The sequence below is a fragment of the Leuresthes tenuis genome, unplaced genomic scaffold, assembly GCF_036924035.1.
Source record: "Leuresthes tenuis unplaced genomic scaffold, fLeuTen1.0.hap1 SCAF_13, whole genome shotgun sequence".
Classification (NCBI taxonomy): domain Eukaryota; kingdom Metazoa; phylum Chordata; class Actinopteri; order Atheriniformes; family Atherinopsidae; genus Leuresthes; species Leuresthes tenuis.
The window spans coordinates 17,888,681-17,904,128 of NW_027325367.1; the positions used below are offsets into that span (position 1 = coordinate 17,888,681).

Below are 15,448 nucleotides of genomic sequence, written 5' to 3' on the forward strand. Positions count from 1 at the left end.
TGTGAATAACTGTCCTGCGTGTGGTTATGTGTTGGGCAGAGGACTCAGGACGGACAGAGCCACAGATCACATGGTTAAAGAACTGACAGACATTTACGAGACAACGCAGATCCTCTCCTTTCTTTCTGGCTCGACACACAGTCTATCAGACGTTCTCAGTATCTCTCACTTACATATTTACTATGAAGTTAACGTGTGTAATCACATGTGTCTCCTTATACCCCTGTCAAAACAGGGAGAGAATTAGGGCTGGAGCTCTTGTTCTATTTGCTGACATGAAAAGATTACTGGAAAATATTGTGTCACAATTATTTCACAACAGCCTTAACAGATCAAAGTTCATTGGCTGTCTGAGAGGGGGATACTGGAAACACGGCGTGCTAAGATTGCAGTAAATCAGCTTTGCTGGGGCAGATGACAAAAATTTAATGGTTGTAAAGGACACCCTGAGCTTCAGATTCTTGCAACTGTCATCAAATACTCGCTCGGCCATTAACAGGTCACGCAGACTTAGATAAGCTGAGCCTGCGACACCACCAGCACACCCACCCTGCTCACATCGCCAGCTGAAGGCCCCTGGAGCACAGGTGCACTTCTTAGAACAGCGGCAGGGACACAAGTGGCTCTTTGCCCCATTACTTGAACTCATCTCTCCCCTCGGTAAATCTTAGGCTCCTTAAATCGACACACAGAAGAATGACGGAAGACTTGAAATCCTGCAGTCTCCACTTACGTCTTTCCCTGAAATCCAACTGACTCAAGTGTCAACACACATTACACGATCATTCCAAAACTCTTGCTTGAGAAGCCTTCACGAGTCTGAAACCTGGAGACTTTGCATTCATTTCACACAAAGTGCTATTTGTAATTCTTAGATATTGCTCATCATCTACAAAAAAAGCTGATTTTTTCTTTTCTGTCTTATGCCTCTGATGTGTGCAATTTACTTTGCCAAACCTTAGTCTTTAGTCTCCACTCCAGACAACTTTCTTGTTACAGCCCAACATGACTTCACCTGTGGACTCCCCCGTTCGTATGCTTGGTCACGCACAGCAGGCCACAGCTCCCCTCTGAGCATGCTCAGACACGTGGTCTTGTCTTCGGCCCATATGTTAATGAAAACTTCAATCGCACAGAAAGCTAAAACCACATAACTGGCCTCTATGCAAATACAAACTTGCGTGTTGAATGCAAGTGAGTTGTGAATTCCCAGAGGGAAGGAGGAAACCTTACTGTTCGACCATGCCATAGACCATCAAATTGACAGTTTTCCTATCTTGTTGGCATTGTTCCTGTTTTGTTTAGCGTTGACTAATTTGATCCAATTTACAAAAAAATATTCATGATGACGTCATCAACTCAGACTTTTCCAAATAAGTTGGTTAGATGCCAAACTATAAAGGTCATGCGTACTTATAGCCAATTTAGCTAAATTTAGCACTGAGCATCAAGTGAAAACATTAGCAAATGCAATGACTGACCACAGCTGTTTTCACAAAAACCTAAAGTTCTGAAAGCCCAATGAGCCTGTAATCCAGTCAAGACTGATACACCTCTCTTAATTCCCCTCTTTCATTCTTCGCTGTTATCGTAGACATCTATATTAGTATGCCCGACCTGGCAATGAATACATGCAATCACGCTCTAAATGGAGACTGATATCTCTCAGCTTTGATTTGATGCCTCAGACCTTTGGGGATATTCGGTGTCATGATGAGATGCTTTGGCAGCACAGAGGGGTGTGGATTTATGGGTGGCTAATGTTAACGGTAAATCAAAGTAGTCTACGCCAGATAATAATAGATATAACAAGTAAAGATGATACATTAAACTTGATTTGTATTACTGTGAGTTTTGTTGTAGTGACACATTTAAATTAAAACCTTATTTCTATATTACATAATGTGAAAATCACTTGTAATTGATGCTTAATTCAGTAATACAGCACAAATATTAGAAAATATGGCAGCAAGGTGGAGCAGTGGTTTTTGCATGGTCACCTCACGGCCAGAGGATTAGAATTTCAGCCGGTGCCTTTCTGTGTGGCGTTTGCATGCTCTCTGGTTTCATCTCGCAGTCCAGTGGCATCTTACAAGAATTGGCGAAACTTTCTGTGGCATGAGTGTTAACGTGCATGGTTGTCTGTGTCTGCATAACCCCAGATGGACTGGCGACCTTCCCGGTGTGCGCTCCGCCTCTCACGCGGCAGGGGCAAGCTGCGGCCCCACACGACCCTGAACAAGATAAAGTGGGTGTAGAAAACGAATTGGACAGATTAAAACTCTCCAATATGTAGCGCAGAGTAGTTTCACGGCGCTTGAGTGTCAGCGCCAAGGATATAGCTGACATACAGGGCAGTAACTAATTTACAACATGAAGTGATTATTTTTGAAGAATCTTTATGAGTTATGAGTATCCCCTTTGATATAAATAAAATTTGTAACATTCCTAGCACATCTATATAATGGGTCTTTTGTGTATTAAAAAGCGATCATAAACAAAATCAGTTATCAGCTCGATTGCAGTCTCAGGAAGGCAAGGTCTGAAAGCCTGTACAATCTACGTAGAAGATTCAGCATTACTTGAGGGAGAGGTGCTTTGCAGCTAATCTGCATGCACCGCAATGGAATGAGAAGCTACCACAAGCTACAAGAAAAAGTTATTTGGTGCGTTTTGCTTTATCGAACTATGATAGAAATGGATTCACTTTATTTGGAGACACCGTAGTGACATTTCAAAAGTCTTTCCCCTTTACTTTTTGTACCTCTGCTTCAAACATTTTTGACACTGACACCAAATACAAACAGGTTTATCTTTCAGGGTGTGCTTTCACCCTGGCTGGCAGCCCTGATCATGATCAGATATTTAGTTTTCAAGACATGTTACATGTTAGCTACCTTACAACGCACAGCTAAGAACAAGCTCGAGCTAGCCTTAACTTCATTTTGGCTGCTAGAAGCATTGCCAAGCAAAAGGCTCACATTATTGATCACATTTGTGTGTCTAATATGGTTGAAAGTGATAGAAAGCAAATACTCTTTCATTTTGATACTTCCATGTGATCAGAACTTGTATAACTAGCTCTTTGCTTGCAAATTGCTCTTTGGTTCAGACATGTATAGCCGGATTACTTCATTAATTGAACTGTGCATCTCAACAGACACTTTCAGGGAAGGCACTGTCATTTCTTTCTTTTTTCTTTTTGTGGTACAGATTTAAGGAACACATAGGGTTTAATAAAAAACTGTTTATATCAAATTTTGGTTTATTTCTCCTTGTCTCTCTAATATGGACTGAATCTTATCTTTCCAGATGCTGCTTTAGTTGTCCTGTCTATTGAGGCACCAGCCTGGCTGATGAGTAGCCACTCCTACACTGTGCTGACATAGTTCTTTGTCACCAGACGATGATGCCTACCGATTGTGATAACCCACTGACCTTTTTCCTATCATCATAAATATCACTGAAACATTATTCTTTACCCAAGCGTTCATATAGCAATGCAAATTTGGATTAGAAAGTATTTGTTAGCACCACAAGGTGAAGTTTTTGTGCACATTAATAAAAGACTAAATTGGAAAACTTCATTTTTAGCGTTTATTTAAAATATCTTGAGCCACAGAAAAATGAAGGAAACACACAGGTCCCCTCTTCTCCCGTCCTGTCCCTCTCCACCAGGCAGATAGCGTGACAGATCTGTCACGTCGGCACCTGGTCATACACAAGTGTTAATCTCCCCACCTCAGTCAAGCCTCGCTGGACCGCTGCCACCATGCAGAAGTGTCTGTGTGAACATATGAGTGAGTGTGTGTGTGTGAAAGATGTTCTGTTTAAACTCATTTACCTTTACTCCCTAAATCAGAAGTCCAGAAAAGTTTTCACCCCTTTGACAAAGAGAAGGGAAATTTGACCAGCATCACATATAAATGTGTCTGTATGCGTTTCGTCTGTGTGTGTGTGTGTGTGGGTGTGTTTCTGTGAATACTTTACAGATACACCAGGCAGGGTTTCCGTCCGCAGTCATTCAGAAACAACAAGCCAATCATTCTTGGATTCTAAAATAAGCGCCCCCCCCCACACTCACATGTGCTCATCTCGTCAGCACCTCTCACCCTCAGAGTGACAGGAGACAACTGGGGGGGACAGAGGAGTTGCTGAGGAAATGGATGACAGCAGAAGAGAGTCAGCAAACTTCCAAAAATTGGGTACCGGGTACATCAGTTAAAAGCAGCAAAACTAAATCAAAAGGTTTAGGTTCTAGTTACAGTTACAGCTCCCCTGTTTTGAGCTTTTTCTCAACGTGCATGTTGTGAAATAGGGAAAATAGCCATTCTATTTGAAACGACACACTGGGGCCTCTGTTTGAGCAAAGTGAATGAACAAAGGCGAGCAACGGCGCCACAACACGAAAGGCTTCGCTGCAATTTATCTCTGTGGGAAAAAGGCTGAAGTGTAGAGATGTTTTTTCACAAATATTAATGGAAGCGTGATCACAGTTTACGATCACGAGATTGTAATAAACTTCTTTAATAAATGTAAAATTGTACGGTTTGTACATTTTTGTTGACTCTGTAACGTAATAACTCAATCTTAAGAACGCTTTTTCAGGGTTTTAAATAAAGGCTTATGAAAAATGGGACTGACAGTATGTCTGAATCGTTTCACCCGGTTTCTGCTTATTTGACAATAGCATCAGCTTGGTTACTGACAGTATGTCACTGCGCTCAGTTAGGAACAAATCGTCCCTACAAAGCTACTTGTCAACCTGCCGCATTTAACTAAAAATGGCACCTGTTGCAGGAAAACTGTACAAGACACAAGCGACAGCCAGCTTAGTCCTAGAAACCTTCTTAACCCTTCAACCTTGGGCTCTACTGTTTGTCACTGACTAGACAGCACTTTTTAAAATTTGAGTGCTTTTACCATAACATCAACCCTTTCTGAATGCGAAGACATTAAAGGATTAAAAGCACTGATGGCACCGACAGTGTTTTCCCACATTTTTCTATGTTTCCTATGCATGTTTGGATTTTGCTACCGGATGTCCTGCCGTAGCCTGAGCAGCATTGACCAATCGTGTTTCAGCAGACTTTGGCTGCATGCTTGTAAACAGCGTATGGAAGGCAAAGCATGCGGAGCACACAGCAAATGCATTTGCCGAAATAAACACTTGAAATGATTGCAATAAAAAGCTAAATGACAATCTGTTGGTTTTCATAAGCCTTTTTAAAAGGTGCGTTACCCTACTTTAGAAGAAGACACTGGATGTGGCGCTACAGCAGTCCAGAATAAGATGAGCTAAAACTGAAAGTAAAACCTCAAAGGTTTGGGCCCTTCAAGCAGCTCATAGATCTCTCTCTTTTTTTTAGATGAATTTCTTGTCGTCCCTCTTTTTCTCAGGGTTAGGGTTAAGCCAGAATGCATTGCTGAACTGTTTGGCACAAACCGGCAGCGAGAAGCTAGGATGCTAACACACAAAGAGGGAGTATGGCATCATTCTTCACTGGATCGAGGTTTTATAATATCTTATATTTAACCTTTAAATATATCTGTGTGCAAAGAATGACCAGAGTGTGGAACAGGAAGTCTTGATCTGCATATTTGGGTGTTCTAGAGGCTCAGAAAGTATCCAAATTCCAGAGGATCTTTAGACTATAGCCAACTGATTCCAAGTATGAGCAGCTGCTAAGGTTTTTACATGCACATGTGCATACACAAATCCTAATTACCATTAGATATCATAACAGCTGTAGTATTAAGCTTTTGTCTTTTTTTCCTTTCAGAAAGTTATTTTTCGCACTAAAAACAGACAAAAATATTTGAGTTCCCACCCAGACACTTTTTTTTGCATTTTGATCTAGTTTTAGGCTAAGTTGGGTCAATGCTTGTTCAAGCTTTGGCGATGCAAATAGTCTTGGTTCTTGCTTTTGACGGTGTAGTATGACTTTGTGTGAGCTTGCGTGTGTATGTCTGTGGAAGGCGGGGTGTCAGTTCTCAGGGATCTCCATGAACTTTGAGACTGCGAGGTCACACATTCGCTGACAACTTAACCACCTGTTGCTACACACACACACACGCACGCATGTGCGCAAATACACTCGTATCCACACCTTCCCACCCACATCAATATTCACCACACACCCTCTCTCTGCAGAGTTTTGATTTACACGATCATTACACAATAAAGATGATGTGGATGTCTCAGTCGCACAGTATATCTGTGTTTACTCGTGTGATCACGTGTTTTTTTCCAGTTTCGGCATGTCTCATGGATATTTTACAATTCTCCGTCCGAGCTATAAATGGTCTTATCACATGTACAACATCCGCTTTAACAGTTGCATAAGCATGGCTTCAACTACAAATAAGCATTTTTTTTCTCTCAAGCAAACGCAGCATTTTGATTGCTTTCATAAAGAAAGACTTAAAGGAATTCGCACATCCACACACACTGATTTACACTCCAAAACCACGGCAAATCATTTCAATTAGTAAGATACTGATGACCTCCAAACATCGTGATATGAAAACATATATTTTATTTGGCTCAAAAAGGTCACAGAACACGTTCATGTCCTCGGGCCAAAGGGCTTGCTGTTATAGTGTCTTTGCAAAGAAAAGCTTTTCAGTCAACTTTAGAACAGGCCGTCGCGCACCTGACCCAGTCTAAAGAGCAGAAGCAGGTGCATTGGGGTTTTTAAGTGCGAAGGGTCACACAGCCCTTTATAAACACGTCGATCCCCCCACCCGCCCCGCTTCCCCACTATATACAGAGTGATATACCTTACGACTGTGTCTCTGAACCTCAGACGGACGTGCACAGAGCTCAAGTTTAGTCAAATATGTAGATCAGTTTGTTATGTATCACTCTCCCATAGTTTTAACCACGTTACACCAAAACTGGGACATCTCCAACGGTCTTTCATTGCCGTGATGTCATCGTGTTAATATGCGTCAGGGCTGTGGTTATGTTGTGTAAAGGCTGTTAAAATTATTTTTTTTAGCCTGAGTGCTGAAAAGGCTGCGCCTCTAGTGTATATCAATATATGGACCTTACTGAAAGAGCACTGAGGTCTGTAATAACACGTCTTGTTTCGGAGCTCTGTCCAAAAAACAGGCAAAATCACAAAGGCGATGCAAAATACTTTGCGAGTATCATCGTGACTGCATCAGGGCTTCCTACCAGGGGTTGAAGTGCTCGCATTGATTGTCTGGACCTGCCCAGTTTGAGCCCAGTCCGGATGTAGCTCCAGTTGTGTCAGTGGCTCCCTGGACTCCTCAGTCACAAAGTGTGTTTCCTTTAGTGACCACTGAAGCTGCACGCGCATGTTGTAAAAACCACGCTCAATAGATAACAAAATATTCCCCTTAGATACAACTTTGACAAGCTCATATGTTCACTGAAGCAGTTTCTTGATCTGTCACTCTTCTCCGTCTGATGCTGTGTCAGCGTATGGATGGTTAATTCATAGAATGTTCTGAGCCAAAAGCAATTTACACCCAAACTCTGGGAGTAATTTTGTTTTCGTGATAAGTCAGAGTCAAATTTAGCCCATATGGGCAGTGACCTGTGACGCCCCACCTCCCGGCTGGCTACTGGCCACTCCTAAAGTCCGAGAGTCAAACAAGAAGCCCTGCTGTCCTCCGCTGAGCACACCAAGACTGTCTGTTAAAGTCCCACTGGGAGATGAGCCAAGAAAGGGACTCTGATGACTGGCAGTGGCAGCCATTTTATCAGGGCTGGCAGCGAGGCGTGGTGAGGGGGGGAATGTGTAACCATATAGGCTGTAAGGCGGTGTATGGAGGCGAAGACCGGCGTAGCCCTGCGGTGTGGGGTTGGATAGATAGCCAAGCTGAGCTGCAGGGAGGGGCAGGGAACAGAATCCTTCACCTTCATAACCGGATGGACCTCTATGAGGGGGGAATGGCTCAGGAGGGTTGCCATAACGGTGGAGGGGGTGTGTGGGCCGACTACAGGTGTAGTCTGGTGGGCTGAGAGGGCAAACCTGGAAAGGCGATGAGCACGGGGATGTGGAGAGAAGGTGAGATGACGTTCCCAGTCCTGGATGACCTCCTGGGACTCCTACAGAAAAGGGAAACCAACATTTAATTAACTGAAAGTGAGGATTTCTTTTCAAATATGGTAAATAATGGATGGAATGGGATGCATCAACCAAATGGGGTGGACTGACCCTGACTCTGACTTAATGAGCATCTTAAGCACTCGCCATAGAAGTCTGATTCATAGTTCATGCAAAATCTTGGCCAAAGTCAGAAGTCGGGGTGGGCCACAACAACCCCTGAATATTTATGTTACTTTACAAGTTTTCTCTAACCTTAACCAGAAAAACCCAAACAAAGACATTTGTTGTTAGCATATATGCTGTGGGAAGCACTGATTAACTGTGACATGATGGAATTATGGATAACTTATTCTCATTATCCAGAAGGCTCCAGCTCTTTAAATTCACCTTGCTTAGCCATGCCAGGGATGTCCTCAAATGTGAGTGTTCGTAGAGACGGACGCCAGAATGCGTAAGACTCAACCAAAGCCTCCAAACCCATCCTGTAAAACACACACAGACACAGACTTTAACAGATCTACAGTGTTCCGTGTCTTTCACTTTCCGGACTCATAGATGCAGAAGCTCTCAGCGAGCCTCACTGTTTTGCACGTTATGCTAACCACCTGGCGGCCATCTTAGTCGCCTGTGGGGCCTCTCTTACCATTTCTATGGAGACCATGGGTAATGAGGAGCATAAACGCTACGTTGCGATTGGCTGCTGCCTGTCGGGTGCTTAGAGGTAATTGCTTTCACACGGCTTTTACGGGCGAATCAGGACGAAGGAGCAGGAAGCCGCAGCAGCGATTTATGAGGTGGGACTCCCCCCCCCTCAATCCAAGTCTCCCTCCTTCTCTAGGTGGGGCGGAGGGTTGATGTGGCGGTGTAATGCGAGTGCTCTGTTACCGCTCGTTAGCGTGAGGATAAAAGTCCCCCCCCCCACGGGGTTGTAGCCTCAGTGATAATTTAGACAAGCTGCCTGGAGCGGTTCTGAGTGCTCCAAAGCAGCCTATCAGAACAGAAGTTTATTTAGCAAACTGCTTAACTCTTCCTGTAATATTTAAGGGGAGTTTTTCTTCAGCCTTCCTGAGTTCAGCTTTTATAGGGTCAGCTGTCAAGGTCCCTGGGTTATCCAGCTTGCCGTTCTCTACCTTCCTCCCTCTCAAATTTTCTGTCTTACACATTCTCCTTCTCCTGCTCCCTCCCCTCCTCTCTCTAATGATTTCTGTGAGGCCTCAGGGGAGTGGCTGTTTGGAGACTGCTGGAGTTTTACTGCTGTGTTGTTTTAATGCTGTGTTTATATATGTTTAGAAATGTGTTTATACAGATTTTCTTCAGGACACTCTTGATTTTATTATTTTGCTGTTGATGTTGAGGTTGGCTGGAATCTGACGCTCCATTAAGCTTTGCAGCCAAACTTAGTTTTCCTCTCAAAGCATGTGTCTGCAACGGCCCAATTGTCGACATTAATTTGCTTTCCAAGTTAGCGCGTAGAAATGAAAACGCATCACCGACTAGCCTTCGCGATTCGTGCCACCTCTTTTCACTTTAGTTGTTCCCGTTTTAGGATGGATTTAATGAGGGCCTGTCGCACATTTTCCATTAGAAAATGAATAAATATACACAGAGCTTTGCTCCCCATAAAATCAGAATGAAATTGTAGCGACAAAAACCGCAACCAAGCCAGGGCATAATACAGTCATGCATCCCACAGTACCCCTAATGCATGAGATAATGTGAAAATCTCTGTGGTTAAAATGAACTCACCGGTTTCTACCAGAGTCTCTGAAGCCTTTGGCAAAAGGGTTTCTGTCAATTTTCAGCCTTGTAATCTGAAAGCAAAATAAGACTCCAATTATTTCCCAAAATTTCTGTCCACGATAATATAGACTCTGCAGTGGAAGGTTGTTTTTTTTTTTCCAGCCAGAATAATTTCCCTCTCTGTAATCTTTCAATCAACTCTAAACAAAAATACATTTGTGTGCATGCTGAACTGCTGATTGTTCTGTTTGTGTACATGTTTCATGCAAGTGAATTTGTGTAGATGTATGTGTGCATTCTTAGTTGTTCGTGTCTGTGGGGGCTGCCGTGGGGCTGCTCAGGCTGTGGGTGGCGTTGAAGGCCCAGCTCTGTGACCCGCATCAAAAGGGACTTTTATTGCCTTCGCCACCATGTTCTGACTGCAGCCATCCTGCACTGTAGACCAGCTGACCTCAGCTAATATCTGTGCTTCAAAGCTCCAATTGACTGGTCCAGTGCAAAAATACAGAAAAAAAATTGGACCTCTCCTCTGTAGAGGACACCAGCTTTGAAACTGGGTGAAATCCAGAAACTATGAGACACTAGATACTTGCTTAAAAGAGACTTTTAATCTCAGTGTCATTTTTTATGGTAAAGTAAAGCTTAAAAGTGTTTCTCTTACATTTTTGCTCATAAATCAGCCTGAAACTTGTAGCTATACATATCACGCTGCAGTGTGACCTACAAAAATGTCTGTCCACTGCCGGTCATTGCACACAGAGCTGGATATTTGCTTTGTTCTGTTGTGTTCGGTTTATCCAGTTCTGTTGGCTTTAGGAGCGCTGCTGTTGTACCTGTTGGTTCTGATATGCTGTGACGGTGGTGAACACGGTTTCAGGGAAGGAGAAGGTGCGCGTGCCTTCCCCCGCAGGGATGGCTCTCACTGGAGATAACTCCTCTCCGCACTCCTTACGGATCACATGGACCCGTGGCTGGTACTTGTGCATGGAGTGCAGAATGATCTGAGCAGGGAGGGGAAATTAATGATTAATGCTTGAATTACATATTGGCAATAGAAATCAAACGTGAACACGTACACTTGTGGGCACACGGACACCAACTTTATTATTTTTTCGCCCATCAAATGTACGCTAGATAAACTGTAGTTATTACACACAGCAGCATAAAAAGCTTAGTAATTTCACCAGAAACATAAAATCCCAAAATCAAATAACATAATCAAGCGATAATGGACCTTTAAAGTGTCTATGAGGTAAGTATACAGCACAGACGAATCATAAGAATAGAAAGAAATATGACATACATGTCCTTGGTCATCCAGCTCGTTGTTGGTTAGTTTGAGCTTGTCGAAGCTGACCACTTGGCGCATCCATGTTTCTCCTGAGGCTGGAGAGTCCGGGTGGATGTACACCCTGGGAGGCACTGGAGAGTCCGCGTTCCCTGCCACCATCCACTTAGAGCTGTGATAAACGTACCTTCACGATTCACACACATGGGACAATGATCAGGTCGAGAGAGGAGACGGAAACCATGACCACTTTGATGGCCATTTTGAGTGTTCATATATTCCTTTTATTTTTCTTTGTGTGCTATTGGGAATTAATTGCGTGCAATCAACTGTGTTGTTTTCATGAGGGTTTGTGACAGAGATTAGCAGTAATCAGAGGAAAGTTTGCTTTTTTTTTCTAAATATAACAACTCAAATCCTCATTATTATGATCAAATTGCTGACTTTTATAAGGCTTACATTTAAAAAAATAAACAATGTAATAAACCAATTTAACATCTGTGCAACATTTGTTGTGAAAACACTGAAGCAGCAGAAAAGACTTGCGTCCACTTTTAAAGCTGCTTTTTATCCATTTTTTCCTAATCAGTGGAATATGGCGTCATAGCAGAAAACGCTGAGGGCACTTCACAGGCTATCGGCTAAACTTCAGAAAGAAACCCAGAAACTATTTAAGGGTTTGTTGATCACCTGCTGTTAAACGTTTGGATGGGAATAAAACCCGCACTCTGCGTCCTCCGGGCCAGCTGTGCGTAAGTGCGCACAAAAAGCCGCTTGGACACCGCATAATATGAACTCCCAACCTATCTCGGGATGTTAGCCATCCCTCCACCACGCCGATAAAAGCGTATTCACACATAAACAAGTTTTCTGAAAGTTCGAAATGACGGAGCAAACAACATGCAAAAGACTGCATCCGCAGCAGTCACGCGTTGTTTTCTTCTGCTTTATAACGACTTTTGTTGGTTTGACCCTCCAGAATACAGAGGTTACAGGCATCCAAAAGGCCCCTCTCCAAAAGGGACGGCAAAACCGCCGTGACAAAAAACACCGGTGCCAAGCGCCATTTGTGGAGAGAACTGGGGCTGAGCTGAAAACCCTTAAAGCTGTTCCACGGACTGCGTATATGGAGTCTAAATTAAGACGACATTTTCTGCAGTCAAAACCTATTGCCTCTATTCACAGCTCACTTTGATCATCTCACACGTTTCTAATCTGTTTTAAATTAAAGCAGAAAAAATCTGATTCAGTTTTACCAAATTCACAACAGGATCGCAAGCTGTTTTTTTAAATGTTGTCGCATCCTGCGTCTTACCTGTATCGTTTGTTGTCCACAGGGATTATATCCATGGCTATGTAGTACTGCTGATGGGGGTCCAAGCCCGTAATCTTCACACGCATAGCAGGAAACATCCGCCTGAAAGGAAAAACAAATAAATCCTCAGCACCGGAAATATCAAGGAAAATGCAATAATAATAATAATAATAATAATAATAATAATAATAATAATAATAATAATAATAATAATAATAATAATAAACGTTATTTATTTTATGAATAATTGTGGCTTAATACGCATAAACTTTGGAGATGTTGGCCTTTTTAAAAATAATTATTGGCCACTTCTGCTAAATCTCTGCTGATGCCCCTTAGCTGTAACTCTTATTATTAACTTTTCTACTAAATAATTCAAGCATCTTTTTTTCTTTTTTAAATTAAAGCGCGCGTTCCATTTTTTCCAGCGCGCAATTCTGTTGTTTTTTCCCCTCCCATCAAATTTCATATCGGAACATCAGACATTTTTCATCATTATACTATTATTTTCGCCTTACCGTCCAGCCTTGGTGATAATCATCTCCGTGCCGATCTCGTGGAAGCGTTTCCACAGGTCTGATCCCTGCAGGTCCACGCGGGTCTCCTCTCCGGTCCCGGCTGCAGGCGCCGCGCAAGGAGCTGCGGGCTGCGGGCTCTCCAGCAGCGCGTCCTCGCCGCTCTCTGCTGCACCGGAACGAAGCAAGATTTTACACCACTGATGGGTTAACAACACACGCATCACAGCCCAGCAACGACTCACCTACAATGTATTTTGTCTCAAGCTATAAACAGCGAGGCATTACAGCAGGATTAACCGGATTAAGTCTACAAGATTTGTAGCCAAAGTTAGGCTGCATTTCATATTTATGAATATAAATTATTATTGAGTGTATCATTGAAATTGTCCAGTTCCACGCTCGTAAACGTAAAAAAGGCACAGCCAACGAAAATGTCACACATTTTATTCACAAAGCAATTCCCAGATGATTAGAAAAAGGACACATTATGGCAGTCTTTTTTAATTAAGTTAAATTTTACGGGATCCTGCTCAGAATCTCTCAACATTTGACTTATTTGGGTATCTAGCAATTAAGAGTTTTGCATTGATTATTTGCAGTGGAAATATACCATCATATAGAGAAGAAAAACTGAGACAAAGCCGCACTCGTCACTGAGGTCTACTGCAAGAATATAATTACCTCCATTTGAGTTGGGTTGAAATTTATTTGGATATTCGGAATATGTTTAGAGGACACCCTGTATGCGTGAATGTGTCTCGTAGCTGTTGTTATTCGCGTTACTCGACACAGGCCTGCCTATGTGGGGAGGAATGTATGGGCATTATGGGCCAAACAAGCCAAACAACGCATCTGCCAAAGGCGTTTTAAACTTCCCTGTATGGATTGCAATTTGTCAGGGACCGTTGGTTCAAGCTTTCCGCAGACCTCTCGGTATCCTTTCCGAGGCACTTTCCCTGCCTTTATACGCTGCTAATTGGCGTGTTTATGATTGCAGCACAACTCATAAACCCTCTCACATTAGTCACACTCGCTGCTCATATTTACAAGACCAGGGCACTGATGTGATATCAAACCCTCACCGTGCGGCTCTGACAAAAGCCAGTCGCTGTTTTCCTTTGGAATCAGCATTTTGTGGCAGTTGCTACGGGATTTACATTTCTTATTTGTTTTTTGTTTTTAAAGTGTATTTTTCCTGCAACGCTACGTGCATTAAAATCAGATTAAAAGTATCAGTGAGTAGCTCGGATTTTAGCTACATTTCCCCCTTTAAAATGTAGCAACAGAGTAATGAATCTGCACGGCCTGTGGTTAGAATTCTAAGGGGAGCGTTCGGAAATAATAGTTTTATTCTAGCATAAGCACACCTAAACATATATTATTCTTCTAATTCTTTATTCTTATTATTCTAAGCACTTACGGGACCCGTCACTTGCGCATTCTGCCTCGCTGCCCCGGTCGTTGGCGCACGCTCTGCCTGCTCGCAGTCCAGGGCTCCCGGTTAAATCCGAAACATCATTTCCATCCTCGCAGCCCGGGGACTCTGGATCCTCTCCGGTCGTTCTGCGTCTTTTTTCCGCCCCAATCAACGCTTCCACAGAGAATGCATGTGCCTTGACACTCAGCGCGCACGGGGACCGCCGCTTCTCTGCCATTTCTCTCGACTCTCGGAGAAGCGGAACGAGAGAGGAAGGACAAGAAGAAGAAGTTGAAGACGCGGCGTCACGGGCTTGCGGGAACTAATGAAAAGTCCCAAACCCCGCCGGTCATCCACAGCTGTGCACGGGAGTCAGTTTTCCGTCCTGGAACCAACTAACAGAGGGACCTTGGAGGAGCTGGGACAGCGTCTCCGTTATCCGCTGGTGTCGTGTGGACTTTTGGAGACTGTCAACAAGCTGCACAGAGAAGAGTTCGGAGAGAGCGAGCCTGTCAGTCACAGCGCAGAGCAACCAATCACGAGTAATCACAGCCCCCCGGAACTTTACGCTCGTCCCGCCCGCTGTGGGGGCCGCTCGTGCCGCCTTATGAGGTAAAAGCAGAGCCGGTGAATGAATCATCCCTTCAGGCTTAAGGAGCGAGAGGAGCGTCCCTGTGGGCAAATTGTGCGCATTTTCACACTCCGGCCCGACATGCTTTGCATATCTGATCATTACGGTGGTCACTTGCAGCCACCACCTATAGAAATCCCCATTTCCTCCAGCGCGGGGTTAAAGAGTCCATACTTCCAACATATGTTTGCGAGTGGCGATTATCACCAGTGACTGGCTGACATCAATTTGTAATCACCAGATGCATGAGAAATCATCACATGCGCATTCGTTATTACACATGGTCACCTAAAACATGGTTCCACGTTAGAAAATAGCTGTATGGCATATAATGGTGATAATAATTTGTGGTAATGGCATTTAAAAAAAAGGATACGTGCTCAATGTTTCAATTTAGTTTAACTGGAAAGAAAAAAAACCTAACAATTATACAATCACATATGCAGTTCAGTCAC

The 15,448-nt window shown here is 43.3% G+C and overlaps 2 protein-coding genes across 3 annotated transcripts in view; one reads left to right on the forward strand and one right to left on the reverse strand.

The window, feature by feature from the left end:
- Positions 1–6,764: 6,764 nt before the first annotated feature.
- On the reverse strand, positions 6,765–14,835 carry tbx18 (T-box transcription factor 18). Of its 2 annotated transcripts, none has more exons than XM_072361961.1 (8): positions 14,366–14,835; positions 12,946–13,108; positions 12,428–12,529; positions 11,128–11,299; positions 10,658–10,825; positions 9,831–9,895; positions 8,472–8,566; positions 6,765–8,083 (listed from the first exon to the last, which is right to left on the reverse strand). In XM_072361961.1, exons 1-8 carry the CDS (start codon positions 14,598–14,600, stop codon positions 7,548–7,550), a joined length of 1,536 nt encoding a protein of 511 aa, XP_072218062.1. In that variant the 5' UTR covers positions 14,601–14,835; the 3' UTR covers positions 6,765–7,547. The 2 variants fall into 2 exon arrangements, with proteins under 2 accessions (XP_072218062.1, XP_072218061.1); XM_072361960.1 differs by having other exon boundaries at positions 12,946–13,111.
- LOC140266786 (uncharacterized) overlaps positions 14,688–15,448 on the forward strand; it is a 41,779-nt gene continuing 41,018 nt past the window's right edge. The window contains exon 1 of the mRNA XM_072361885.1: positions 14,688–14,974. Within this exon, the coding sequence (XP_072217986.1) occupies positions 14,688–14,974 (287 nt within the window). The remainder of the gene's footprint in view (positions 14,975–15,448) is intronic.